Here is a 27,330-nt window from a genome sequence, read left to right on the forward strand (position 1 = left end):
AGAGGGATCATAAACAAATATCACTTCTATTTGACTACATGAACATTTCCTTCGAACACTGCCAAATGAGAGCACACATACAAGCACCCGCGAACACTACTTCAAATGAGTGGTGACCCGTGGGTCTACACATGACGTCAACACAAACATCCACTTTAACCATCATTGAAAACACCAGATCACTACTCTAACAACAACCAAAAGTCCAAACACAAACCTTGGTGAACTGTTTAGCGTTATTGTCCATGAGTTAGCACGGGCCCACCAGGGATCGGGATGGCACGGGTTCGAATCTGGGCGCGTCAGTAGGCCTACATCCAACTGAGGTGTTCAGCATTCTCTCGGGGCTGGTCGATAAATGGGTACCTGACTTAAGCTAGTGTGTTTCTGTCTGTGCATAAATACACATGACAACAGACTTCCCATGAAAAGTCCTTTTATAGAGGGATCGGGATGGCACGGGTTCGAATCTGGGCGCGTCAGTAGGCCTACATCCAACTCAGGTGTTCAGCATTCTTTCGGGACTGGTCGATAAATGGGTACCTGACTTAAGTTAGTGTGTTTCTGGGTGTGCATAAATACACATGACAACAGACATCCCGTGAAAAGTCCTTTTATAGAGGGATAATAAACAAATATCACTTCTATTTGACTTTTATAGAGGGATCATAAACAAATATCACTTCTATTTGACTACATGAACATTTCCTTAGAACACTGCCAAATGAGAGCACACATACACGCACCCACGAACACTACTTCGAATGAGTGGTGGGTCTACACATGACGTCAACACAAATATTGTCCATGAGTTAGCACGGTCCCACCAGGGATCGGGATGGCAAGGGTTCGAATCTGGGCGCGTCAGTAGGCCTACATCCAACTGAGGTGTTCAGCATTCTCTCGGGGCTGGTCGATAAATGGGTACCTGATTTAAGCTAGTGTGTTTCTGTCAGTGCATAAATACACATGACAACAGACATGATACGTACACATACACTTCGTTAAGGACGGAATACCGTAAGTGTTAAACTATCTCCCCCTAAACACATAAACACATAAATATTACCTAGTGGTGGTTGACGAGGCTGGAGGCGAAGCATGTCGTCCGAGGCGTCAAGACAACCATTGGAATGGGCCAGCATCTGTTGCATCATGTCTAGAAACTGCTGTTCCAGCTGCAGATGTCTTGCCACTCGGTGCTCTTTGGCAGCCTGCTGAGGGGCGAGCTGTTGCTGCTGGATGAGCGGCTGCCAATCTCTCCAGCGTTGACCCGTCGGTGACACCTACCTCCCCCATCTCTGAACTCACCCAACGACTCCTCTCCCCTTGCTTGCGTAGGTTGCCAGGCATGGCAACGTTGGTTGTAGGGACAATGATTCACAGGTAAACACGAGGTCCTGAGGTGAGTAGGAGCAGTGTGCCACACTGGGGCTGGTAAAGTCATAGCCAAAGACACCTGGGTAGGTCACGGCAGACCATAGATGGTCGCTGATGGTCAGGGGAGGCCAAAGGCACAGGCAACGTAGGGTGATGAGATGGGCATCAAGGGCAGTTATGACGTCCTGCGATCTACGAAGTGTCACCATATCAAGTCTGTTTACACTACTCCGTGATACTACTCAATGCGCCATTTGGAATGGTGAAAGAAAGACGCTGGTAAAAACATGACACATAAGTTTGTCAACAAACAAGATACACACAATTGAGATCTGTGAGGTAAGAGGTAGCGAGTCGACTGCTTGAGGAGTTATCGCTTCTGCCGACAGGGCGCATGACTTTCGTTCAAAACAAGAGGGAGACGAGCGTAATACATTATTAACATTATATGTAGATACAAGAAACATCAGAATACATAACGTAAACTTCCTTCTCTGATGATATCCTTGTACACAAAAAACACATCGTAAAAAGTAAACCGTTCTTAACTGCATGAAGCATGTGATACCCTAGGTTTACTGTTTCTGCAGAGGAAACAGAGGACATCACTAAACGGACTAATAATTTAGTAAGGGTGGACCATCTAAATTCAAACGATGCCAAACCCTGTAACTGTGGCTCCCCCTTAAATACCTAGGTATCTCAGTCCCACGAACTGCCGCAGCTGTGCAAAAACTAAATAGAAATGTACAGATAGGCTTAGCTAAGCTCACCGAGTTGTTGCAGGGTACAGTTCTAATTATGGTTAAAATATCAGAATTATTAAAATGAAGTACTTGGCTTAATATGTTTCTAAAAGATTACCACGCACCAGCTTCAGTCGCACATAACAACAAAGAAACTAATAGTCATGAAAATAATGTAAAATGAAGCCTTTGTAATCAACCTTAGTGCCCGAAGACTACGAGTACTCAACATGTGGAAGGAACTTGATATACTCAGCCTTAAGGACAGAATACTTGAAATAAATTCATTGATAAGACTGAAACATCTGCCTGGTGATTCCGACAGTGTCGGTTCTAAAGAATAGCAAACGATATATGCCATAACACCAGTGAATTTAAATGGATCCAAATAACAGCCAATGACGTGATAATGCTTGTGGTATATAATCTATATAACATTAGTAAGTACCAGCATTATCCGCCTTCAATATCTACTCGCCCATCTAAGAAACTAAATGCAGTCTTCACCTTCAACACTTGGCAAAAAACAGCGCTCTTGGGCATATACGGACACTGCAGACTGAAAATAACGTAGCCCAATGCAACTATACTGACGGCTTGCTCAACTCTGCCACTAAGACGGCAGGTAATGTGAATGTAATTGTGATACACTCCAATGGTACTAGATTACAAAAAAAAAGTTAGAAAAAGAAACTGGGCATTTACCCTAAAAACTGAATTGTACGCCATGCTCATGGTTCTTGAGCTCGTAGAAATTACCACCAACACACAGTTTAATCATCTCATTCTTTATCCTCACTACTTGCCCTAAACACCCTGAGACTAGAGTGTAGCATGTTGTTTTCTGAAGCCAGAGACAGATATTCATACATTATTGGTCAAGGGATTCAAATCAAATTGCTATGATTTCCTCCCATACAGGCCTCCGGGAGTGACATAGTTGATAAGCCAAATTTGCACTTGGTACATCAGCTGTTGAAACCAACATGGGGTTGTCAATTAGAAGTCTCAAAACTATAATTAGGATGGAATCAACAGACCTCTTAGACGTAAACAGACGTGTACAGACAGGCATAAGTAAAAACAGTTTCCATTCCAGTAGAATGTGTTTGGAGAAAGTAATAAGATCAGTTGACTACAAGATGCAGTTCCTATATTAATGTTTGGATATAGGTACTATTAGCGCTTTGGCCTTTGTGGAGATATGATGTGAACTGCAAAGTCTGTAGTCAGATATATGAACATACACTAAAACACTAAGTCTTTAGACTGATGAAACAATAGAGCCTTTTAGAAATAGGTTTGAAAAAACCTTGCGAAATATTGATACATCTTAATGGGAATAACAAGACTCCTGAAATTCTGAGATCAACTTTCACTCTTTGAATCTAGTCAGTGAACTTACTATATGAAAGACAGTTAGCATATGCAATGAACCAATCTTTTAAGGTTATGTAGTGAGTATTTGCCCACTGGGGTCTGACAAAACCTTTCGTAACCTCCGTAATCCTGCGTTATTGCTCACAGGATGAACATGGGCGGCACAATAAACTCTCTGCTGACAGCGGCACAAATCAAATCAGGGACAATATGTGGCGTGAGGAGGCCTGATCGAGTTGGAAATGACAAGGTAAGAGAGAGGTGTGGTAATAAGAAGAGTATGGTTTAGAGAGCTAAAGAGGGTCTGCTGATATATGGTTTGGACACATTGAGAGAGTGAGGAGAGGCTGACAAAGATGACATATGTGTCAGAAGTGGAGGGGAAAAAAGAGAAGAATAAATTAAAGACGGAAGGATGGGGTGAATTAGATTTTGAGTGCTGGGAGCCTGAAAATGCACGAGGATGGGGACAGGGAAGAAAGAATACTTCCCACTTATTCCCTGCGTGTCGTAGAAGGCGACTAAAGGGGGCGGGTACGGGTGGCTAGAAACCCTCCCCTCTTTGTATTTCAATTTCAAAAAGGGGAAACAGAAGAAATAGTCAAGAGGAGCGTGCTCATCCTCCTCGAAGGCTCAGAATGGTGTGTCTGAATGTGTGTGGATGTTAACAAGATGAGAAGAAAGGAGAGATAGGTAGTATGTTTGAGGAAAGAAACGTGATGCTCTGGCTTTGAGTGAAACAAAGCTCAAGGGTAAAGGGGAAGAGTGGTTTGGGAAAGTCTTGGGAATAAAGTCAAGGGTTGGTGAGAGGACAAGAGCTAAGGAAAGAGTAGCACTACTCCTGAAGCAGGAGTTGTGGGAGTGTGATAGAGTGTAAGAAAGTAAATTCTAGACTGATGTGGGCAAAGCTGAAAGTAGGTGGAGAAATGGGTGATTGTTGGTGCTTAGGTCATAAGAAGAAAGATCATGAGAGGCAAAAGTTTTGGGAGCAGCTGAGTGAGTGTGTCAGCAGCTTTGATGCACGAGACCGGTTACAGTAATGGGTGACTGAAATGTGAAGGTGAGTAATGTGGCAGTTGAGGGTATAATTGGTGTACATGGGATATTCAGTTTTGTGAATGAAAATGGTGAATAGTTTCTGGATCTGTGTACTGAAAAAGACTGGTGATTGGTAATACCTGGTTTAAAAGAGAGATATACGTAAGCATACGCATGTGAGCAGGAGAGATGGTAAAAGGGCATTACTGGAGTACGTATTAATTGATAGACGTGTAAAAGAGACTTTTGGATATTAATGTGCTGAGAGGCAGCTGGAGAGATGTCTGACTACTATCTTGTAGAGGCGAAGGTGAAGATTTGTAGAAGTTTTCAAAAAAGAAGAATGCTGGGAAAAGAGAGTGGTGAGAGTAAGTGAGCTGGAGAGAAACTGGAGGAAGTGAAGTGTTTTAGATATCTAGGAGTGGATTTGGCAGCGGATGGAACCATGGAAGCGGAAGTGAGTCACAGGGTTGGGGAGGGGGCGAAAGTTCTGGGAGCGTTGAATAATGTGTGGAAGGCGAGAACATTATCTTGGAAAGAAAAAATGGGCGTGTTTGAAGGAACAGTGGTTCCAAAAATGTTATATGGTTGCGAGGCGTGGGCTATAGATAGAGTTGTGCGGAGGAAGGTGGATGTGTTGGAAATGAGGTGTTTGAGGACAATATGTGGTGTGAGGTACGTATATATATATATATACATATATATATATATATATATATATATATATATATATATATATATATATATATACAGCTTTCCATGGTTTACCCCAGATGCTTCACATGCCCCGACTCAATCCACTGACAGCACGTCAACCCCGGTATACCACATCGATCCAATTCACTCTATTCCTTGCCCTCCTCTCACCCTCCTGCATGTTCAGGCCCCGATCACACAAAATCTTTTTCACTCCATCTTTCCACCTCCAATTTGGTCTCCCACTTCTCGTTCCCTCCACCTCCGACACATATATCCTCTTCGTCAATCTTTCCTCACTCATTCTCTCCATGTGCCCAAACCATTTCAAAACACCCTCTTCTGCTCTCTCAACCACGCTCTTTTTATTTCCACACATCTCTCTTACCCTTACGTTACTTACTCGATCAAACCACCTCACACCACACATTGTCCTCAAACATCTCATTTCCAGCACATCCACCCTCCTGCGCACAACTCTATCCATAGCCCACGCCTCGCAACCATACAACATTGTTGGAACCACTATTCCTTCAAACATAACCATTTTTGCTTTCCGAGATAATGTTCTCGACTTCCACACATTTTTCAAGGCCCCCAGAATTTTCGCCCCCTCCCCCACCCTATGATCCACTTCCGCTTCCATGGTTCCATCCGCTGCCAGATCCACTCCCAGATATCTAAAACACTTCACTTCCTCCAGTTTTTCTCCATTCAAACTCACCTCCCAATTGACTTGACCCTCAACCCTACTGTACCTAATAACCTTGCTCTTATTCACATTTACTCTTAACTTTCTTCTTCCACACACTTTACCAAACTCAGTCACCAGCTTCTGCAGTTTCTCACATGAATCAGCCACCAGCGCTGTATCATCAGCGAACAACAACTGACTCACTTCCCAAGCTCTCTCATCCCCAACAGACTTCATACTTGCCCCTCTTTCCAAAACTCTTGCATTTACCTCCCTAACAACCCCATCCATAAACAAATTAAACAACCATGGAGACATCACACACCCCTGCCGCAAACCTACATTCACTGAGAACCAATCACTTTCCTCTCTTCCTACACGTACACATGCCTTACATCCTCGATAAAAACTTTTCACTGCTTCTAACAACTTGCCTCCCACACCATATATTTTTAATACCTTCCACAGAGCATCTCTATCAACTCTATCATATGCCTTCTCCAGATCCATAAATGCTACATACAAATCCATTTGCTTTTCTAAGTATTTCTCACATACATTCTTCAAAGCAAACACCTGATCCACACATCCTCTACCACTTCTGAAACCACACTGCTCTTCCCCAATCTGATGCTCTGTACATGCCTTCACCCTCTCAATCAATACCCTCCCATATAATTTACCAGGAATACTCAAACTTATACCTCTGTAATTTGAGCACTCACTCTTATCCCCTTTGCCTTGTACAGTGGCACTATGCACGCATTCCGCCAATCCTCAGGCACCTCACCATGAGTCATACATACATTAAATAACCTTACCAACCAGTCAATAATACAGTCACCCCCTTTTTTAATAAATTCCACTGCAATACCATCCAAACTTGCTGCCTTGCCAGTTTTCATCTTCCGCAAAGCTTTTACTACCTCTTCTCTGTTTACCAAATCATTTTCCCTAACCCTCTCACTTTGCACACCACCTCGACCAAAACACCCTATATCTGCCACTCTATCATCAAACACATTCAACAAACCTTCAAAATACTCACTCTATCTCTTTCTCACATCACCACTACTTGTTATCACCTCCCCATTTGCGCCCTTCACTGAAGTTCCCATTTGCTCCCTTGTCTTACGCACTTTATTTACCTCCTTCCAGAACATCTTTTTATTCTCCCTAATATATATATATATATATATATATATATATATATATATATATATATATATATATATATATATATATATATATATATATATATATATATATATATATATATATAAATATATATATATATATATATATATATATATATATATATATATATATATATATATATATAAGTTTGTTGAGTATTCCTGGTAAATTATATGGTAGGGTATTGATTGAGAGGGTGAAGGCATGTACAGAGCATCAGATTGGGGAAGAGCAGTGTGGTTTCAGAAGTGGTACAGGATGTGTGGATCAGGTGTTTGCTTTGAAGAATGTATGTGAGAAATACTTAGAAAAGCAAATGGATTTGTATGTAGCATTTATGGATCTGGAGAAGGCATATGATAGAGTTGATAGAGATGCTCTGTGGAAGGTATTAAGAATATATGGTGTGGGAGGCAAGTTGTTAGAAGCAGTGAAAAGTTTTTATCGAGGATGTAAGGCATGTGTACGTGTAGGAAGAGAGGAAAGTGATTGGTTCTCAGTGAATGTAGGTTTGCGGCAGGGGTGTGTGATGTCTCCATGGTTGTTTAATTTGTTTATGGATGGGGTTGTTAGGGAGGTAAATGCAAGAGTCCTGGAAAGAGGGGCAAGTATGAAGTCTGTGGGGGATGAGAGAGCTTGGGAAGTGAGTCAGTTGTTGTTCGCTGATGATACAGCGCTGGTGGCTGATTCATGTGAGAAACTGCAGAAGCTGGTGACTGAGTTTGGTAAAGTGTGTGAAAGAAGAAAGTTAAGAGTAAATGTGAATAAGAGCAAGGTTATTAGGTACAGTAGGGTTGAGGGTCAAGTCAATTGGGAGGTGAGTTTGAATGGAGAAAAACTGGAGGAAGTGAAGTGTTTTAGATATCTGGGAGTGGATCTGTCAGCGGATGGAACCATGGAAGCGGAAGTGGATCATAGGGTGGGGGAGGGGGCGAAAATTTTGGGAGCCTTGAAAAATGTGTGGAAGTCGAGAACATTATCTCGGAAAGCAAAAATGGGTATGTTTGAAGGAATAGTGGTTCCAACAATGCTGTATGGTTGCGAGGCGTGGGCTATGGATAGAGTTGTGCGCAGGAGGATGGATGTGCTGGAAATGAGATGTTTGAGGACAATGTGTGGTGTGAGGTGGTTTGATCGAGTAAGTAACGTAAGGGTAAGAGAGATGTGTGGAAATAAAAAGAGCGTGGTTGAGAGAGCAGAAGAGGGTGTTTTGAAATGGTTTGGGCACATGGAGAGAATGAGTGAGGAAAGATTGACCAAGAGGATATATGTGTCGGAGGTGGAGGGAACGAGGAGAAGAGGGAGACCAAATTGGAGGTGGAAAGATGGAGTGAAAAAGATTTTGTGTGATCGGGGCCTGAACATGCAGGAGGGTGAAAGGAGGGCAAGGAATAGAGTGAATTGGAGCGATGTGGTATACAGGGGTTGACGTGCTGTCAGTGGATTGAACCAAGGCATGTGAAGCGTCTGGGGTAAACCATGGAAAGCGGTGTAGGTATGTATATTTGCGTGTGTGGACGTGTGTATGTACATGTGTATGGGGGGGGGGGTTGGGCCATTTCTTTCGTCTGTTTCCTTGCGCTACCTCGCAAACGCGGGAGACAGCGACAAAGTATAAAAAAAAAAAAAAAAAAATATATATATATATTGTGTCGGTGTGAAATTCCAACTATTCAGAATGTGTAATATAAATAAGTGACATTTACCCTCTCCCAAAAGTATTTCGAAATTTGTCGGTAGGCACATTTGTTGACTGGTATGTTCAACGTAACTTCGTTTAACAGTTGTACACTATTACTTCATACTTTATCATATGCATACTGGCTCAACAAAGCCGTTATCATATATTTATCATAGATTTACCTACCTCTACAATACCGTCACTTCTTACCTTTATGTTCGACTGTCCTATAATACAGTCTTTCTCACAGATGCAAGTACGATATGAATACATGTTAACCTATTGAACACCACGATACGACCTTTGAACACGGTGGTACGACCCTTGAGCACGACGACACGACCCTTGGGTATCTTGACCTAGATTTTGACGTGAATTAGGTCAAAGGCCAGCTTATCATAGCAAAGGGTCGTGCCTTCCTTTTCAAAGCTCGTCTCGTCATGCTTAAGAGGTTAAGAATGGCATATAAACATATAAGAATTTTATTGCTGACACAAAAATGGCACATTACTTGTTATTGCCACATTAGTTATTAAGTCAGGAAAGTCATCTGTTTCACCACACTGGTCAACACTTAAGCTGTTATCGGAGAAGACGGAGAAGGCAAGTCAAGGAACTTGACGAGTTGACAGTGGGATGTCAAGACATCAGCTGATGTGTCAGTTGAGCATGATGGGTAATGGAGGCATCAGATGATGCCAGCGGGGTCTAGTGGGACGTCGGATACCACTTGATGCTGTGGACCTCCAGTTCGCCAGAACGAACATGTTGTTCATCCACCACGACCATCAGCCTCTGCTGGCTCTGTTCCTTCCTGACGGCTTCCGTGGGCTGCAACTGCGGAGGGAAAGGAGTATTACCACCCTGACACCAGGCTGGAAGAAGTATCACCCTGACACAACTCTGTAAACAGTACTACAACCCTGACGCCATACTGTAAGGGGCGTTGCCACCTTGACAACACCAGTTTCTGGCTTCTGGTGTACAGCAGGGCACTGTTTGGTTATCCTGTCACTCTTCACACCAGGGACTCTTTAAGACAAAAACTCACGGTGTGGCAAAACCCTTGCAAGACATCACCATCGTCATCATCTTATTGACAATCCTTCATTGTACTAACTACAACGTATTCAACATCTACGTACCACCCAAATCCACAGGCCGCCCTTAAACAACCTCCCCGACTGCAGAACCTCACCAGCAGGCGCAGCACCTACCTCTGTGGAGATTTCAATGCCCACGATTTCATCTGGCTCAACATTCACATCTGTGATCCCGGAGGTCAACTACTCATAAAGCAAATGAAACCTCTTAATATCCTCACCCTATGCAACCAGCTGACCAGAGTCCCAGGCCACTATGGAAGCATGCATTGATACACCCCTTCCCTAAGAGGGGTGACCGTTCCTACCCATCTACCTATCGTATCATTGGTTAGACATCTAACATTTCCAAAGGCTTTGAATCCCCCCCCCCCCTCAACTCCCATATCCTTAAACACCTTGAAAATCAGTCTTCTCTCTGATCACCAGTATGTCTTCCCTAAGGCGAGATCCACTAGTGATATTCTTTCCTATCTTATTATTGTCTGGTTATCATCCCTGAAAGATCTTGGGGTCATGTGTTGTTGCTCTTGAAATATCCAAAGGTTTTCACGGGGTATAGCATCAGGGTCTCATCTCTAAGCTCCCCTCTTTTGGCTTCCCTCCCTCACTCTGCTCCTTCATATCTAGCTTCCTCTTCAGCCGATCTACCTTTGTGTTTATTGGTGGATCAGCTTCCCCCATCCCCTTTTTCTCCATTAACAGCAATGTCTCTCAAGGTTCTGTCCTGTCCTCTACACTTTCTCCTTTTTCTTCAACGATTTCCCTTCATCTACAGAAAATCAATTGCACACATACAGTAACGACTCAACACTGCATTCATCTACATCCTCTAATTCAGCTCCTTCTCTCACTCGATCTGCATGTCGTCTTGACACAACTTCCTTAATAAACTCAGACTTTGGACAGGATATCTCACTGGAGAGGACGAAATCTAGTTAAGTTTAATGCCTTCAAGACCCGGTTTCTACCCATCTTTCTATCGAAAACTCCTCACAACTCTCGTCTCTCCTTTGACGGTTCTGTAATTCCACCTCTTGACTCAATGAACATACTTGGTATTACTGTAACATCCACTTTCTTGGAAACCCCACATTACGGGAATAGCTAAGTCTGCCTTTAAAAAGCTGGGTGTCCTGTTTAGATGTCGAAACTTTTTTCTTCCGAACAGTTGTTCCATTTACGCAAGGTATTGATTAGTCCTTGTACGGAGTGCTGCTCTCACATTTGGGTTGGTTCTAGCTCTGCATCCTTACTTGACAGAGTTGCGTCGAAAGCGATCCGACTTATAAACTGTCACAGGCTAACTTCCAAACTTGACCCTTTTGCCCTACGCCGCAATGTTGGTTCACTCTCCCTCATCCATAGCCATTATTTGGTTTTTCCTCCCCAGAGCAATACTCGGCAAGCTGCTACGTCATATGATTACTGTGCGGTTATCAGTAACTCGAGAGTGGGCCGCTTTGATAAGTGCATCTTTCCCTACACGTCGAAGCTTTGGAAAGCTCTACTTTCTCGTATGTTTCCTAATAACTATAACCTGGCACATTCTAAAAGACAAGTTTTTTTACTTCTTGTAAAATTCGTAAACACTTTACCTTGGATTTTCTTGCTCCCTTTCATTATCATATCTAGTTTTCAATTACAGCCCGGCCTTGATTTGGACTTTTGTCCGTGACTGTAGCCTTCAACATAAAAAAAAAAATCTCCAGAAGCCGACCTCGCCAGGTATCAAATTCTGCCCATTATCACTAAACACAAGGATCAACTGGAGTACGCTGCACGAATTATCCTCTGACCACTTACCCATCCTGATAACACTCCATCTAGCTCATCCAACCAGCACTAACACTTGCACACAAACCACAAAACTTCCACAAACTACAGGGAAGCAGACTCGTCAGCCTTCACACGGTACACGGAAACAAAGCTACATAACTTCCGTACTGATGATTTCACGTCCACAGATCATGCAATCCAACCAAGCTAGCAAAAACCACATACCACAAGGGCACGGAAAAAAATACAAAACAAATTTCTCTCCACAAGTTATACAGCCCATAAAGCAAAGCAATCAGCTCAGACATAACTATTCTCCATCAATGTAAACCAGAGAACAAACCCAAACTCTGAATAACACCGTCACTAACCTGATCACTGTAAGACAAACTGAAAACTCGCACTCCTTCCTCAACATAATGAACCACAGAACCCACAGCAGCCAACTCTTGCACACGTTAATGATAATCCACACTTTTCACACCACTTCAGCTCCTATTCATGAAGCACTCCTGAACCATTCCAATGAAATCCCACAAGCATACTCAAGAGACATTACTAAAAAAAAAAAAAAAAAAAGCCACAAAGAACCTCATCTCAAAACAGGAAAATCATCCACTGAAACAACTGCCCACCAACCCTTGATACAGGCAGTGCAACCAAAGCCATAAAGATCGCTCTTGTTTACAAGCCCCGACAATGTATCGAAATTTCACATTAAACATTATGGCCCATGTGCAGCCTAAACTTTCACAAATGTCTTTAACTACAGACTACACACCAAAATCATAGCATTTGGACACTTTCCAACGTAATACCAATCCTAAAACCACCCAGCTGCCCTTTCTCCTACCGCTCTATATCACTTCAATCCTTAGTATCCACAGCCTGTCGAAATATGATCCACGGTAGAATTAAGCAAACCATCCCACTCTCACCCACACAGCACGGGTTACGACCCAAACACTCTACTCCCACAATACATACTGACCTCACACAACACATCATAGATGGATTCAGCCTACCACAACCCTCATCCCCCATAATGTTAGTGGCAACGGCCATCAGTAAAGCATATGACACTATCCCAAACACATCGCCATACAAAAAATACATGGCACCATCCTCCACTACAATGACAAAAAGTGGTTAGCTAATCTTACAGCCAGCTGCCATGTTTGAGTCACTCACAATGCTTTCACCTCTAAAATACTAATCATACTCGACAACATAATTCCCCAAGGAGCAGTTCTGTCTCTAACTCTCTTCATTCTCTTCCTAAATAACCTCCTATAACCTCAACCACATAAACCTCAACATAGCCCTTTCATATGAAGACGACCTCAAAATTACATCACAACACCCTGATACCACAATAGCAGCATCAAACCTGCATTACTAACATTACACAACTGGAACAACAATTCGACAAGAGCATAATGTTAGCATCTCCATGCAAGTCGTCAATCATCCTTTTAATCCCACACAGAAATTAATCCAGCTCACACCCTCAAGTCACCTTTGAATGGACAGTCACTCTCAATGAGAAAAACGCTAACCATTCTAGGCGTCATATACGACACACATTCCACATTAATATCATTAGAAAAGTATCACACAAAATAAATGCGCTCTGAACACTAAATGGCACCAGATTTGGAAATCCTATGCAAACACTTCAACAGTTCCACTTTAAACCATGCAACACCTGGCTGGTCTTCCACCCCCTTAAAAACAAATATAACAAACCCGCGCCCCACACAAACTAGTGCGTTCTGAACAATAACTAGATACCTAACAACCACAAACTCTCAACACCTTCCCAATAAAACATAGATCTTCCCAGTGCAGTTCCACCTCAGTTCTATGCATCAGCGTTAAACCTTCTCCATCCAAACAATTTCACTACTCACAACCAACCTCTAAGTATAAAAAGCTTACTCCTACACAAACAGTAACCCTTGTTCACAAACCCACCCTCTCCCACCCACCAACACCCAACAATAATACTGACAAATCACATACACAGTGAAATAACTCGACAAGAACTAAACAAGCGACTTCCTAACTCAGTGCTAAACTCAAGCCTTGTAAACACACCTAACACAAACCTCACTCGCCAGGCAAACACGAGTTTGTGTTCGCTCTGATTATTGCCCATCACTACATCACTACCTACAACGTTTCAACATATCCCAAGACCCTTCATACCCACGATGCAACTGCCATTGAAAAAAAGACGCCAAGCAATTACTACTCAACTGCCCTGTATTCTTTGCACACAGACACACACACACACACACACACACACACGTCACAACGGTGAATGTGGCCAGCTGCGTGGATGCTGCGACAGTCATAAAAACATAATGGACTTTAGGATCAGGAAGTAAGTACAGACCTATTTGTTGTATGGTGGAGTGGCTTAAAGCAATAAGACGGAAAGCAAACATAACAATCTTGAAAACAAATAATTCATTAAGTAATGTCCACATGAGGGTCTTTAACAACATGTCAGTACAGTGTTAAGGTTTTTGATAAGTTCTACAACAAAAGCCGAGAAAGCATCACAGAAAAATAGCAGAGTGATTAAGAGACTTCAGAGACATGGGAAGTACAAGGACTTCTGATAAGCAGACAATCACACTAGAGAAACTAATGATAAAAAGACCGCAACAGGATATACGCTTATATCTTACGTTCCATGTACGATAATGTCTGGTCTTCCATATACGATATCATCTTTACCATGTCCCATGATAATATTCTGTGTACAATGTATTTCAAAGTCTTGTGCTCCATATATGTGCATGGGACAAAGATGATATTGTATATGGAAAACAAGACACTAACTTACATGAAATACATTAACGAACATGGAAGACACGACATTGACTTACATGTGACACAAGACATAACGTACAGAAAAGCAAAGACATTATTGTATATGGAAGACAAAACATTATCAGGCATGGAAGACAATGGTATACGTGGCAGACATGATATCAACGTACATATGTGGAAGACAAGAAATGAACATACGATTTTAACATTAAGAGAACACATGACATGCGACGAGAGGATTACTTACTGTGGGACAGAAGACATGAAAGTGGAAGTACGAGAGCTGTATCTGGTACCGCTCAGCTCCGGTCTTCACATGAAGGTAGAAACATTCACGATTCTGGCGAGTTAGATAGTGGGGTCATTGCTCATGATGCCTGACTTGACTAAAACCTAAATATAATTGGCTGTTTTTTCATGATTTCCTTTAAAACACTTTTTTAATCTGAAAAGCTTAATGCAGCCTGAAACCCATATAGTGATCTCTTTCACTTACTGATGTTTTGTCTACTTTGATATCTACAACACTGAGGATATCATTGATAAATGACAGATTTTGTAGATGATAATTTTATGATTTTACTTACACATGTTATCTATTCATATATATATATATATATATATATATATATATATATATATATATATATATATATATATATATATATATATATATTTCTTTTTCTTTCTTTCATACTATTCGCCATTTCCCGCATTAGCGAGGTAGCGTTAAGAACAGAGGACTGGGCCTTAGAGAGAATATCCTCACCTGGCCCCCTTCTCTGTTCCTTCTTTTGGAAAATTAAAAAAAAAAAAAAAACGAGAGGGGAGGATTTCCAGCCACCCGCTCCCTCCCCTTTTAGGATTTCCCTGCGTGTCGTAGAAGGCGACTAAAAGGGGAGGGAGCGGGGGGCTGGAAATCCTCCCCTCTCGTTTTTTTTTTTTTTAATTTTCCGAAAGAAGGAACAGAGAACGAGGCCAGGTGAGGATATTCCCTGAGGCCCAGTCCTCTGTTCTTAACGCTACCTTGCTAACGCGGGAAATGGCGAATAGTATGAAAGAAGAAAAGAAATATATATATATATATATATATATATATATATATATATATATATATATATATATATATGGCTTCGTGTTTATAGCATTCATCAGACTAATAAAGTTCATATTTCTACTCGCCTTTTTAAGAACCAGAACGAATTTTTCTCCTACGACGAGACTGGGCCACTTCTTTCCTCCTGCTATGACTTCGTTTGGACCCCATACTCCATCATACTTGTTGTTCATGACCAACTCCCTGTACAGGGTATAATGAGGGCATGTGTCACACTGAGGAGGGGTCGGCCGTACAGGAAGATGCCTTACGCTGTGTCAGAAGAGATTCAGATGTAGTACACTGGAGGCCATGCCTTACCTGCTGTTGCCGTGCTCGAAGTGCCAACGCAGGAGAACACTCACGAGGATATCGTCCTCCTCCCAATTAAACGCCTGGTCCTCCCTTACGTACATGAGCCTTAGGCCGACGCTGTCCGGGACAATGATATTGGGTTGATTATAGTGACAAAATGAACTCAGCAACATGAGTTAACGTTTACATGTACAGCTAGTATCAAGACACAAGCAGGAGGGAGGAAGCTAAGGGCACAGCTGGTAGCAGGGCTGGACGATATTTGGATGGTGCTTCAGTCGTAGGAGATGGTTAATGGCGGTGGCTAGTTAGTAATGGAGGTTAGAAATTAGTGGTGGAGATGTTAGCGGTGGGAAGGTTAATGGTAAAGGACAGTTATGATTCGGTTGAGGTTGGTGGCAGCGACAGCACTATGGGTAAGGATGGTTTGTGATGAGGCTGATGAGGCTCCGCGTATTCCTAGCAATGGAGTTCGTTAGTGGTAAACATATTTTCTAGCTGGGGTTGGTATGTGATAGGTGGGAATGTGCAGATATTGGTAAGGGATGGTTTGTGGTGGAGAACTCAAGTAGGCAAATCATAAGCAGAAGGGCATCACAGGTATCTCTACAACGAAGACTTAGGTTACGGATAAATGGTCTATCTCAGGCTATTCTTACGTGAAACAAAGAAAGGCCGGAAAAGGTAGAAGTAGGAAAGAAGAAATCAATCGAAGACTTTAGGAAGAAGTTGAAAAGAAAAAATCTTTTAAAAAAAGGAGCGGCCCGTAGGTGTCTGAAAAACGAGTAAACAATTCCAGAAACAGCCATCACAACAGCGTAGCCAAAGTTGCCAACAGCCACACAGTAACCGTGTGACGCGCTGGCTTGCCTGGTATCATGTGGTCTAGCAAGTAGCGGAGGCATATGAGCAGAAATCTGAATAATGTCTGTCGAAGTTCCTTACAGAAAGAGAACCAACATTGCGAAGTAGGGCAGAGTTGGTCAAGTTCAGCGGTCAGAGTGGGAGAGTTGATAAGCCGGACAACATTAGGTTCGACTGTCAGGTGAGTGTCACTACTTGCATGAATGTGGCAACAGTTAGTGATGACAGCAGTGTAGCTCCTCGAGGATACATCTTTCCTTATAGTTCAAAGTAAACACTCTCAAGCCACTCTGGCTCATGATCTGAGTGATGATACAACCAAAATATAGGACAACCAAAAGCAAAACTATGTAAACAAGAAAATGAGCTCATTACTTGTAACCACACTACAGGAAGGGCATTAGTCAGGATAGCCACTCACCTGGCTTCTTCCCTTAGCTTCATTTCGACCTCGACGGTGAAGTCGTCCCTGGCCAGCAGGTCAGTGCGGACTTCCTGGAGCGGGTGAGGGGCGGCCGCACCACCAGAGGGGCTGTACACCACAAGGCCCCCATTAGCTACATTCTGTTGTGTCTCCAAGTAAGAGTTGCCCATGTAGGCGTTCCAGATGATAGGTACAGCAACCCTGAGGGGAACGGTGAAAGATTATAGTGATCACGTGGGACACAGTCGTGAGCTGCAGTGGTCATGTGGGGCACAGTAATGAATTACAGTGCTTGTCTGAGGCAGAGTATTATTGGCTTATCATGTGGGCACAGTAATGAATTACAGTGATCATCTGGGGTACAGTAATGAATTACAGTGATCATCTGGGGTACAGTAATGAATTACAGTGATCATCTGGGGTACAGTAATGAATTACAGTGATTATCTGGGGTACAGTAATGAATTACAGTGATCATCTGGGGTACAGTAATGAATTACAGTGATCATCTGGGGTACAGTAATGAATTACAGTGCTTGTCTGAGGCAGAGTATTATTGGCTTATCATGTGGGCACAGTAATGAATTACAGTGATCATCTGGGGTACAGTAATGAATTACAGTGATCATCTGGGGTACAGTAATGAATTACAGTGATCATCTGGGGTACAGTAATGAATTACAGTGATCATCTGGGGTACAGTAATGAATTACAGTGATCATCTGGGGTACAGTAATGAATTACAGTGATCATCTGGGGTACAGTATTGAATTACAGTGATTATCTGGGGTACAGTAATGAATTACAGTGATCATCTGGGGTACAGTAATGAATTACAGTGATCATCTGGGGTACAGTAATGAATTACAGTGATCATCTGGGGTACAGTAATGAATTACAGTGATCATCTGGGGTACAGTAATGAATTACAGTGATCATCTGGGGTACAGTAATGAATTACAGTGATCATCTGGGGTACAGTAATGAATTACAGTGATCATCTGGGGTACAGTAATGAATTACAGTGATCATCTGGGGTACAGTAATGAATTACAGTGATCATCTGGGGTACAGTAATGAATTACAGTGATCACCTGGGGTATAGTAATGAATTACAGTGATTATCTGGGGTACAGTAATGAATTACAGTGATCATCTGGGGTACAGTAATGAATTACAGTGATCATCTGGGGTACAGTAATGAATTACAGTGATCATCTGGGGTACAGTATTGAATTACAGTGATCATCTGGGGTACAGTAATGAATTACAGTGATCATCTGGGGTACAGTAATGAATTACAGTGATCATCTGGGGTACAGTAATGAATTACAGTGATCATCTGGGGTACAGTATTGAATTACAGTGATCATCTGGGGTACAGTATTGAATTACAGTGATCATCTGGGGTACAGTAATGAATTACAGTGATCATCTGGGGTACAGTAATGAATTACAGTGATCATCTGGGGTACAGTAATGAATTACAGTGATCATCTGGGGTACAGTAATGAATTACAGTGATCATCTGGGGTACAGTATTGAATTACAGTGATCATCTGGGGTACAGTAATGAATTACAGTGATCATCTGGGGTACAGTAATGAATTACAGTGATCATCTGGGGTACAGTAATGAATTACAGTGATCATCTGGGGTACAGTATTGAATTACAGTGATCATCTGGGGTATAGTAATGAATTACAGTGATCATCTGGGGTACAGTAATGAATTACAGTGATCATCTGGGGTACAGTAATGAATTACAGTGATTATCGAGGCACAGAAGTGATGCACAGTTATAATGTGTGCACAGTAATAAGTTGTAGTAATCGTGTGGGGCACAGTAATAAGTTGTAATAATCGTGTGGGGCACTAATATATTATAGTGATTATCAGAGGCACAGTAGGTCTGCATAATTATCATGTGGGCATATCAATGAGTTGTAGTGATCATTAGTGCACAGTAATGAGTTGCAGTGATCATGTGGGGCACAGTAATGAATTTTTGTGACGAGGTGAGGCACGGTAATGAATTGTAGTGATTATGAGGGGCACACTAATGAGTTGTAGTGATTATGTGGGGCACAGTAATGAGTTGCAGTGATTATGTGGGGCACAGTAATGAATCATAGTCATGACGTGAGGCACAGTAATGAGTTGTAGTGATCATGAGGGGCACAGTAATGAATTTTTGTGACGAGGTGAGGCACGGTAATGAATTGTAGTGATTATGAGGGGCACACTAATGAGTTGTAGTGATTATGTGGGGCACAGTAATGAGTTACAGTGATTATGTGGGGCACAGTAATGAATTATAGTCATGACGTGAGGCACAATAATGATTTGTAGTGATCATTTGGGGCACTAATAAGTTGTAGTGGTCACGTGGGACACAGTAATGAATTGTAGTGATCATGTCGGGTACAGTAATGAATTGTAGTTATCATGTGGGGCAAAGTTATGAGTTGCAGTGATCATGTGGGGCACAGTGAATAGTTGTAGTGATCATGAGGGACATAGTAATGAGTTGTAGTGATCATGTGGGGCACAGTAATGAACTGTAGTGATAATTTGGAGCATAGTAATGAGTTGCAGTGATCATTTGGGGCACATTGATGAGTTGTAGTGATCATGTGGAGTACAGTAGTGAATATTGTAGTGATCATGTGGGGGACAGTAATGAGACGTAGTGATCATGTGGGACACAGTAATGAATTGTGATCATGTGGGGCACAGTAATGAATTGCAGTGATCATGTCGGGCACAGTGATGAGTTGTAGTGATCATGTGGGACACAGTAATGAATTGTGATCATGTGGGGCACAGTAATGGGTTGCAGTGATCAAGTCGGGCACAGTAATGAGTTGTAGTGATCATGTGGGGCTCAATGATGAGTTGTGATTACGTAGGGTGCAGTATTGAGATGAAGTGATCATGCGATGAACAGTGACGATTTGTAGTGATTATGTGAGGCACAGTAATGAACAGTGGTGATCATGTGGGGCACAGTAATGAGTTTTAGAGAACATGTGGGGGTACAGTAATGAGATGTACGTAGTGGTCATATGAGAACAGCAATGAATTCTAATGATCACTGGGATATAAAGCAGGATGACATTGATCGTTTTAGTCACTCATCAGGAGTAATCATAATTAAGACCAGTGGTAACGGTGTTAATGATCACAAGGATAAAGCTGTCCATTCAAAAGATCACAAGGACAGTAATGTATAGTATTGTCACTTGGTCATAATGAGGGTATTTATTATGCTCATGGGGGCATGGTGATGGGTGAGATTAATACCATGATTACTGCGCAGGATATGTTCCTGGTAAAGAAAGAGTTTACCGAAACTCGGGGTCATTACACCACTGCACCATTGTATATATAAAGATGCGTTCATGATGTTATTTTTTACCTATGAGATATAATGCAGTTTTGCACGTGAGGGTTACAGCAATTAATAAACGCCGATTATTACAGTACCATATTTTTACTGATTAATGAATAATAAATAGACAATATTGTATCACGAATGACGGTCGTTGTGAGTGCTACGATTGTGTACAATGACTGAGATAGGCAGCGTGTCGGAGACGTGGTGTGTGGAAGGGAAACTGGGTCTGCTCTGGCTCTGTCTGACGCTAAATCCATCTCTGCATCACTGAAATTATGATTTAGGTGGGGATGATAGAGTTATGACTGGGGTGGTAATGACACAGGTGGAGGCGAGGGAGATTGTGGCAAGTGGTGAGGAGGTGATGTGTTTGTCCTTTTCTTTCGTAACACTGGCCACAGCATGCCAAACAATACTGAAGAGCCAATGATTACCCACAAAAACTGAGTGCCAGTTAAATGAGCAACAACATATTCCTTCAACATAATCTTGCATAACATTCTGAAATACGAAGTGAGAAAGCAGAAAGGTAGGGAAGATCAGAGTTGAAATGGAGAGGCGTGGTAACGAACTGGGTGGGTGTATTGCCAAGTGTTCTCCACTCAGCCATGCTTCGCTCAACCTACCTTTCATTTTCACCAACAAACTGTTCCATGCACGAGTCACCTTCATTGCTGTGAACTTCATGTGCGTCATGGCAGAAGCTTTTATATCGTCTACAGTCTTAAAAATGTTTATAACCGTCGATATAACCAATTCGAAAACATCACCGACATCGACCTGACGCTCACCAGCTTCCTACCGCCTCAACACATAGTATAGCTGAGGAGAGGCTCTTCCTTTGGCACTTTACGTGCTGTAACAGCACAACAACCAACAGGTCGACCTCCAGACATAATGGGTAAAAAATGGTCACATTAATAAGGGTAACAGTCATCAAAGAGACAGTGATGAGTAATATAGGAAGACTGATGAGTACGTGACCACAGGGGGAGTCGTAAGTAACGTTGACCATGGGGAGAGTGATGGGTAAAGTCGACCACAGCCAAGTTGATGAGTGACAGCAACCACAGGGAGATTAAAAAATAACGATGATCTTAAAGGGAAGTGAAAAGTATGTAACAGGGACCATAGAAAGAATGATATGTCCCAGTGACCATAGGGAGGGAGTACTAACAGTGGCCATGGGGAGGGAGTACTAAGCAACAGTGGCCATGGGGAGGGAGTACTAAGTAACAGAGACCATAGGGAGAATGATATGTAACAGTTACCATAGGTAGAGAGTACTAAGTAACAGCGACCATAGGGAGAATGATAAGTAACAGTAACTATAGAGAGAACGATGAGTAAGTGACCAAAGCAGGAAGTAATGAATAACAGGGTCTATAGGGAGTAATAAGAAGCGATGACCATATGAAGAGAGTGATAAGTAAGAGTGACTATAGGGAGTATCAAGATACAGTGACCACAGGGAGGAAATGATAAACTACAGTGACCACAGGGAGGAATTAACGAATAACAGTGACCATAGGAAGATAGTAATAAGTAAATGTGACTATAGGGAGAGAGTATTAAGTAACACCATAGGGAGAGAGTATTAAGTAACAGTGGCCATAGGGAGGGAACAAAAAGTGACAGTAGCCACAGGGAGGGAGCAATAAGTGACCATAGGGAAAGAAAGGTAAGTAACAGTGACCATAGGGAGATAGTGATAAGTAACAGTGACCATGGGGAGACAAGGGTAAGTTACAGTGACCATAGGGCGAGTATGATAAATAAGTGACGATAGGGAGGTAGCAGTAACAGTAACCATAGGAAGACAGTAATTAGTAACAGTGACACTGACCATGGAGAAAGTGGTAAGTTACAGTGACTTTAAAGGGGGGAGGGGAGTAATTAGTAATAGTGACCACATGGAGAGTGATATGTAACAATAAATATAGGGGTGGAGGGAGTAATAAGTAACAGTGACGGCCCGTTCTCAGCTCTAGCAATCATATTCTACCCACAGTTATGCTATCCCTGATGTACAGGTCTCAAAGCAATATAAGCAACGGAAAATGGCCTCGGCCAAAAACTCTTGCCGAACTTTTTAAGTTTTTGGAGATTAAACTGCTTCTCGTCGAATGCGTTTCACAACCTACGCACAAACAACAATGTCCTCACCATTATCAGATGAGACAACTAAATCTCTTGCCCATTTCTAGAGTAATTCAGTTCACTGCTTAATATGCAACACACATTTCAGTGAATGGCATCCTGACGCATCAGGCAGCTTTCGTCTCGCGACAACAGCCGGGAAAGTTTGAAGTAATTCATCGGTAAAGATTTATGGAAAATCCATTTGTGCAGGTTCCTTCCTAAACACAAATGTCTACACGCGTAAATTTTACAAGTGAAAGAGGAAAGCAACACAGAAACAATTGCTTCGTGGGGTGAGGAGTGTGGGTGACAACCTCATATATTTTCTTGAATTTTCCCAGGCATAAAAGCATTAACGTAACCCATTTCCATGCGTGAAATGTATAACCTTCGATTAAGTGAAAAGTTGAATTTTACATTTTCATTGCAGCTTTCTTCTTTTCTTTTATGTTCTGAACTGCCGTTTTGCCCCCGGAGATTCGTATATAATCAATGATGAAGGATAAGTACTTCCTAAAGCTTACCTCACCAGCCTTAGTACACACGCTTATGGGTCATTCCTACACAGAGAATGCTACCGCCTCTGATTAGATCTTATTCTACTCTTAATTGCGATCTAGAGGAGAGAGTCTTCTGACGCTAAATATGCTTCTAGAATAAATAGATAAACAAATAAAATGAACTGTATTTCTAACTAATCATTTAATCTTTACCATACGATCTCATTATTTTTAACCTCTTTAACCCTATTATCTCTCCAGATCCTTTCAATCATTAGAATACTCATGTAATATCATCATTTCCCCTTTTACATGACACACACCTTTTGTTTCACCTGCCCGCACACGGAATAAAAGTTGTACCTCTACATCACTTTTCATGTACCCTTTAGTTGAGGACAACAACCAAACAGAAAGGCTCAGCTATGAATCCTGGCAGAGTTTCTTACCATAACAGCTCTCCTACCCCAAAGCAGTTTCTTAATTCTTATGGAGAGTATCCAGAGGATACATTAGACTCATACACACACACACACACACACACACACAACACGAAACCGAACGCGTACTAAACTACCGAAAAATATGTTCCATAATATTAGCTTTTTCAGAAAATTTGTGATCCAACTTTAACAAAAGCTGAAATACTACCCTCTACGCCTTATGGTCAACCCATCGGGAGAGGAAACAATTTTCAGTTTTGTTTTCACACAAAAGGTTTACTCTCCTTGGAGAGAGATAGCGTCGAATACAGACGAACAATGGCCTCATTTCCGCGCGTACATTCTCAAGCTGTCACCTCATATCTACTATTTCAATAATATTTGGTTCTTATCTTATAATTTCTAATGGGCCTACTATTGTAAACTACTGTATGATGGCTCAAAGACATATGTGGCAAACTTTCCACATGCTAGTCTAGGCGTTATATGATATAAATCCAAACAATGATGAGCTACTGACAAAATCATAACTTCGTCAGCTTTACCTGCTTATCTGCAGGAGCCGAGTGACGACAGCCGAGTTGTTGGCGTTCTGCTTGGCCAGGGTATCGTACCGACTGTACCAGGAGTCGCTCTGGTTCTGCCTTAGCTCCATGAAGTTCCTGCTCAAAGCTTCAATCAGGTTCTGGACGTCATTCTCAGAAGGCTATCATCATGCATGGAACAAGAGGAGAAACTGAAAAAATTACAGAAGCAAGAAAGATATCTAAAACATGCTAAAGCATGAATCAAATATAAACACACACACACACACACACACACACAAACACACACACACACACACACACACACACACATATATATATATATATATATATATATATATATATATATATATATATATATATATATATATATATATTTTTTTTTTTTTTTTTTCATACTATTCGCCATTTCTCGCGTTAGCGAGGTAGCGTTAAGAATAGAGGACTGAGCCTTTAAGGGAATATCCTCACTTGGCCCGCTTCCAGCCCCCAGCTCCCTTCCCTTTTAGTCGCCTTCTACGACACGCAGGGAATACGTGGGAAGTATTCTTTCTCCCGTATTCCCAGGGATCTTATATATATATATATATATATATATATATATATATATATATATATATATATATATATATATATATATATATATATATATATAGACAGCGACTTAGTATAACAAATAATCATTTTTTCTATTATACTTTGTCGCTGTTTCCCGCGTTAGCGAGGTAGCGCAAGGAAACACGAAACAATGGCCCAAGCCACCCACATACATATGTATATACATACACGTCCACACACGCACATATACATACCTATACATTTCAACGTATACATATATACATATATATATATATATATATATATATATATATATATATATATATATATATATATGTATATATATATATATATATATATATATATATATATATATATATATATATATATATATATATATATATACATGTACATAATCCATACTTGCTGCCTTTATTCATTCCCATCGCCAACCCGCCACACATGAAATGACAACCCCTCCCCCCGCACGCGCGCGAGGTAGCGCTAGGAAAAGACAACAAAGGCCACATTCGTTCACACTCAGTCTCTAGCTGTCATGTATAATGCACCGAAACCACAGCTCCCTTTCCACATCCAGGCCCCACAAAACTTTCCATGGTTTACCCCAGACACTTCACATGCCCTGGTTCAATCCATTGACAGCACGTCGACCCCGGTATACCGCATGCATTCCCCCCAATCCTCAGGCACTTCACCATGATCCATACATGCACTGAATATCCTTACCAGCCAATCAACAACAAAGTCACCTTTTTTTTTTTTTTTTAACAAATTCTACTGCAATATCATCCAAACCCGCCGCCTTGCCGGATTTCATCCTCCGCAAATCTTTCGCCACCTCTTCACTCTTCACCAAACCATTCTCCCTGACCCTTTCACTTCGCACACCACCCTGACCAAAACACCCTATATCTGCCACTCTATCATCACCGATGTTCCCATTTGTTCTCTTGTCTTACGCACGTTTTTCACCTCCCAAAACATCTTTTTATTCTCCCTAAAATTCAAAAGGTACTCTCACCCTAACTCTCGTTTGCCCTCTTTTTCAACTCTTGAACCTTTCTTTTGACCTCCTGCCGCTTTCTTTTATACATCTCCCGCTCATTTGCACTACTTCCCTGCAAATATCGTCCAAAAGCCTTTCTCCTCTCTTTCACTAACAACTTTACTTCATCCCACCATTCACTAACTTCTCTAATCTGCCAACCTCTCACATTTCTCATGCCACATGCATCTTTTGCGCAAGCCGTCAATGCTTCCCTAAATACATAAGTTTGTTGAGTATTCCTGGGAAATTATATGGGAGGGTATTGATTGAGAGGGCGAAGGCATGTACAAAGCATCAGATTAGGGAAGAGCAGTGTGGTTTCAGAAGTGGTAGAGGATGTGTGGATCAGGTGTTTGCTTGGAAGAATGTATGTGAGAAGTACTTAGAAAAACAAATGGATTTGAATGTAGCATTTATGGATCTGGAGAAGGCATATGATAGAGTTGATAGAGATGCGTTGTGGAGGGTTTTAAGAGTATACGGTGTGGGAGGAAACTCGCAAGAAGCAGTGAAAAGTTTTTACCAAAGATGTAAGGCATGTTTACGAGAAGGAAGAGAGGAGAGTGATTGGTTCCCAGTGAATGTCGGTTTGCGGTAAGGGTGTGTGATGTTCCCACGGTTGTTTAATTTGTTTATGGATGGGATGGTTAGGGAGGTTAATGCAAGAGTTTTGGAGAGAGAGGCGAGTATGCAGTCTGTTGTGGATGAGGTGGCCTGGGAAGTGAGTCAGTTGTTCGCCGATGAGACAGCTCTAGTGGCTGATTCCTGTGAGAAACTGCAGAGGTTGGTGACCGAGTTTGGAAAAGTGTGTGAAAGGAGAAAGTTGAGAGTAAATGCGAATAAGAGCAAGATTATTAGGTTCAGTAGGGTTGAGGGACAAGTTAATTGAGATGTGAGTTTGAATCGAGAAAAATTGGAGGAAGCGAAGTGTTTTAGATACCTGGGATTGGACTTAGCAGCAGATGGAACCATGGAAACGGTAGTCAGTCATAGGGTGGGGTAGGGGGCGAAGGTTTTGGGAGCGATGAAGAATGTGGCGAAGGTTTTGGAAACGATGAAGAATGTGGCGAAGGTTCTGGAAGCGACAAGGAATGTGTGGAAGGAAAGAACGTTATCTCAGAGAGCAAAAATGGGTATGTTTTAAGGAATAGTAGGTCTAACAATGTTATATGGTTGCGAGACATTTGCTATAGATAGGGTTGTGCGTAGGAGGGCGGGGTAGGGGGCGAAGGTTCTGGGAGCGATGAAGAATGTGGCGAAGGTTCTGGAAGCGATGAAGAATGTGGCAAAGGTTCTGGACGCAATGAAGAATGTGTGGAAGGAAAGAACGTTATCTTAGAGAGCAAAAATGGGTATGTTTTAAGGAATAGTAGTTCCAACAATGTTATATGGTTGCGAGACATGGGCTATAGATAAGGTTGTGGGGGGGAGGGTGG

At 41.9% G+C, this 27,330-nt stretch overlaps 1 protein-coding gene and 1 long non-coding RNA gene across 2 annotated transcripts in view; both read right to left on the minus strand.

The window, feature by feature from the left end:
* The window catches only part of LOC139749874 (uncharacterized), a 37,508-nt gene extending 32,313 nt beyond the window's left edge, over window positions 1–5,195 (minus strand). Inside the window, exon 1 of the long non-coding RNA XR_011713054.1 lies at window positions 1,070–5,195. This is a non-coding gene — a long non-coding RNA (uncharacterized lncRNA). The remainder of the gene's footprint in view (window positions 1–1,069) is intronic.
* A 4,085-nt stretch (window positions 5,196–9,280) lies between these two features.
* LOC139749875 (uncharacterized) overlaps window positions 9,281–27,330 on the minus strand; it is a 28,992-nt gene continuing 10,942 nt past the window's right edge. The window contains exons 3-8 of the mRNA XM_071664248.1: window positions 24,268–24,428; window positions 17,235–17,438; window positions 15,956–16,066; window positions 15,721–15,838; window positions 14,786–14,878; window positions 9,281–9,649 (exon numbers count right to left, since the gene is read on the minus strand). Of these exons, the coding sequence (XP_071520349.1) occupies window positions 9,521–9,649; window positions 14,786–14,878; window positions 15,721–15,838; window positions 15,956–16,066; window positions 17,235–17,438; window positions 24,268–24,428 (816 nt within the window). The 3' untranslated portion in view covers window positions 9,281–9,520. The remainder of the gene's footprint in view (window positions 9,650–14,785; window positions 14,879–15,720; window positions 15,839–15,955; window positions 16,067–17,234; window positions 17,439–24,267; window positions 24,429–27,330) is intronic.

Source organism: Panulirus ornatus, chromosome 8, assembly GCF_036320965.1.
Source record: "Panulirus ornatus isolate Po-2019 chromosome 8, ASM3632096v1, whole genome shotgun sequence".
NCBI classification, from domain to species: Eukaryota; Metazoa; Arthropoda; class Malacostraca; order Decapoda; family Palinuridae; genus Panulirus; species Panulirus ornatus.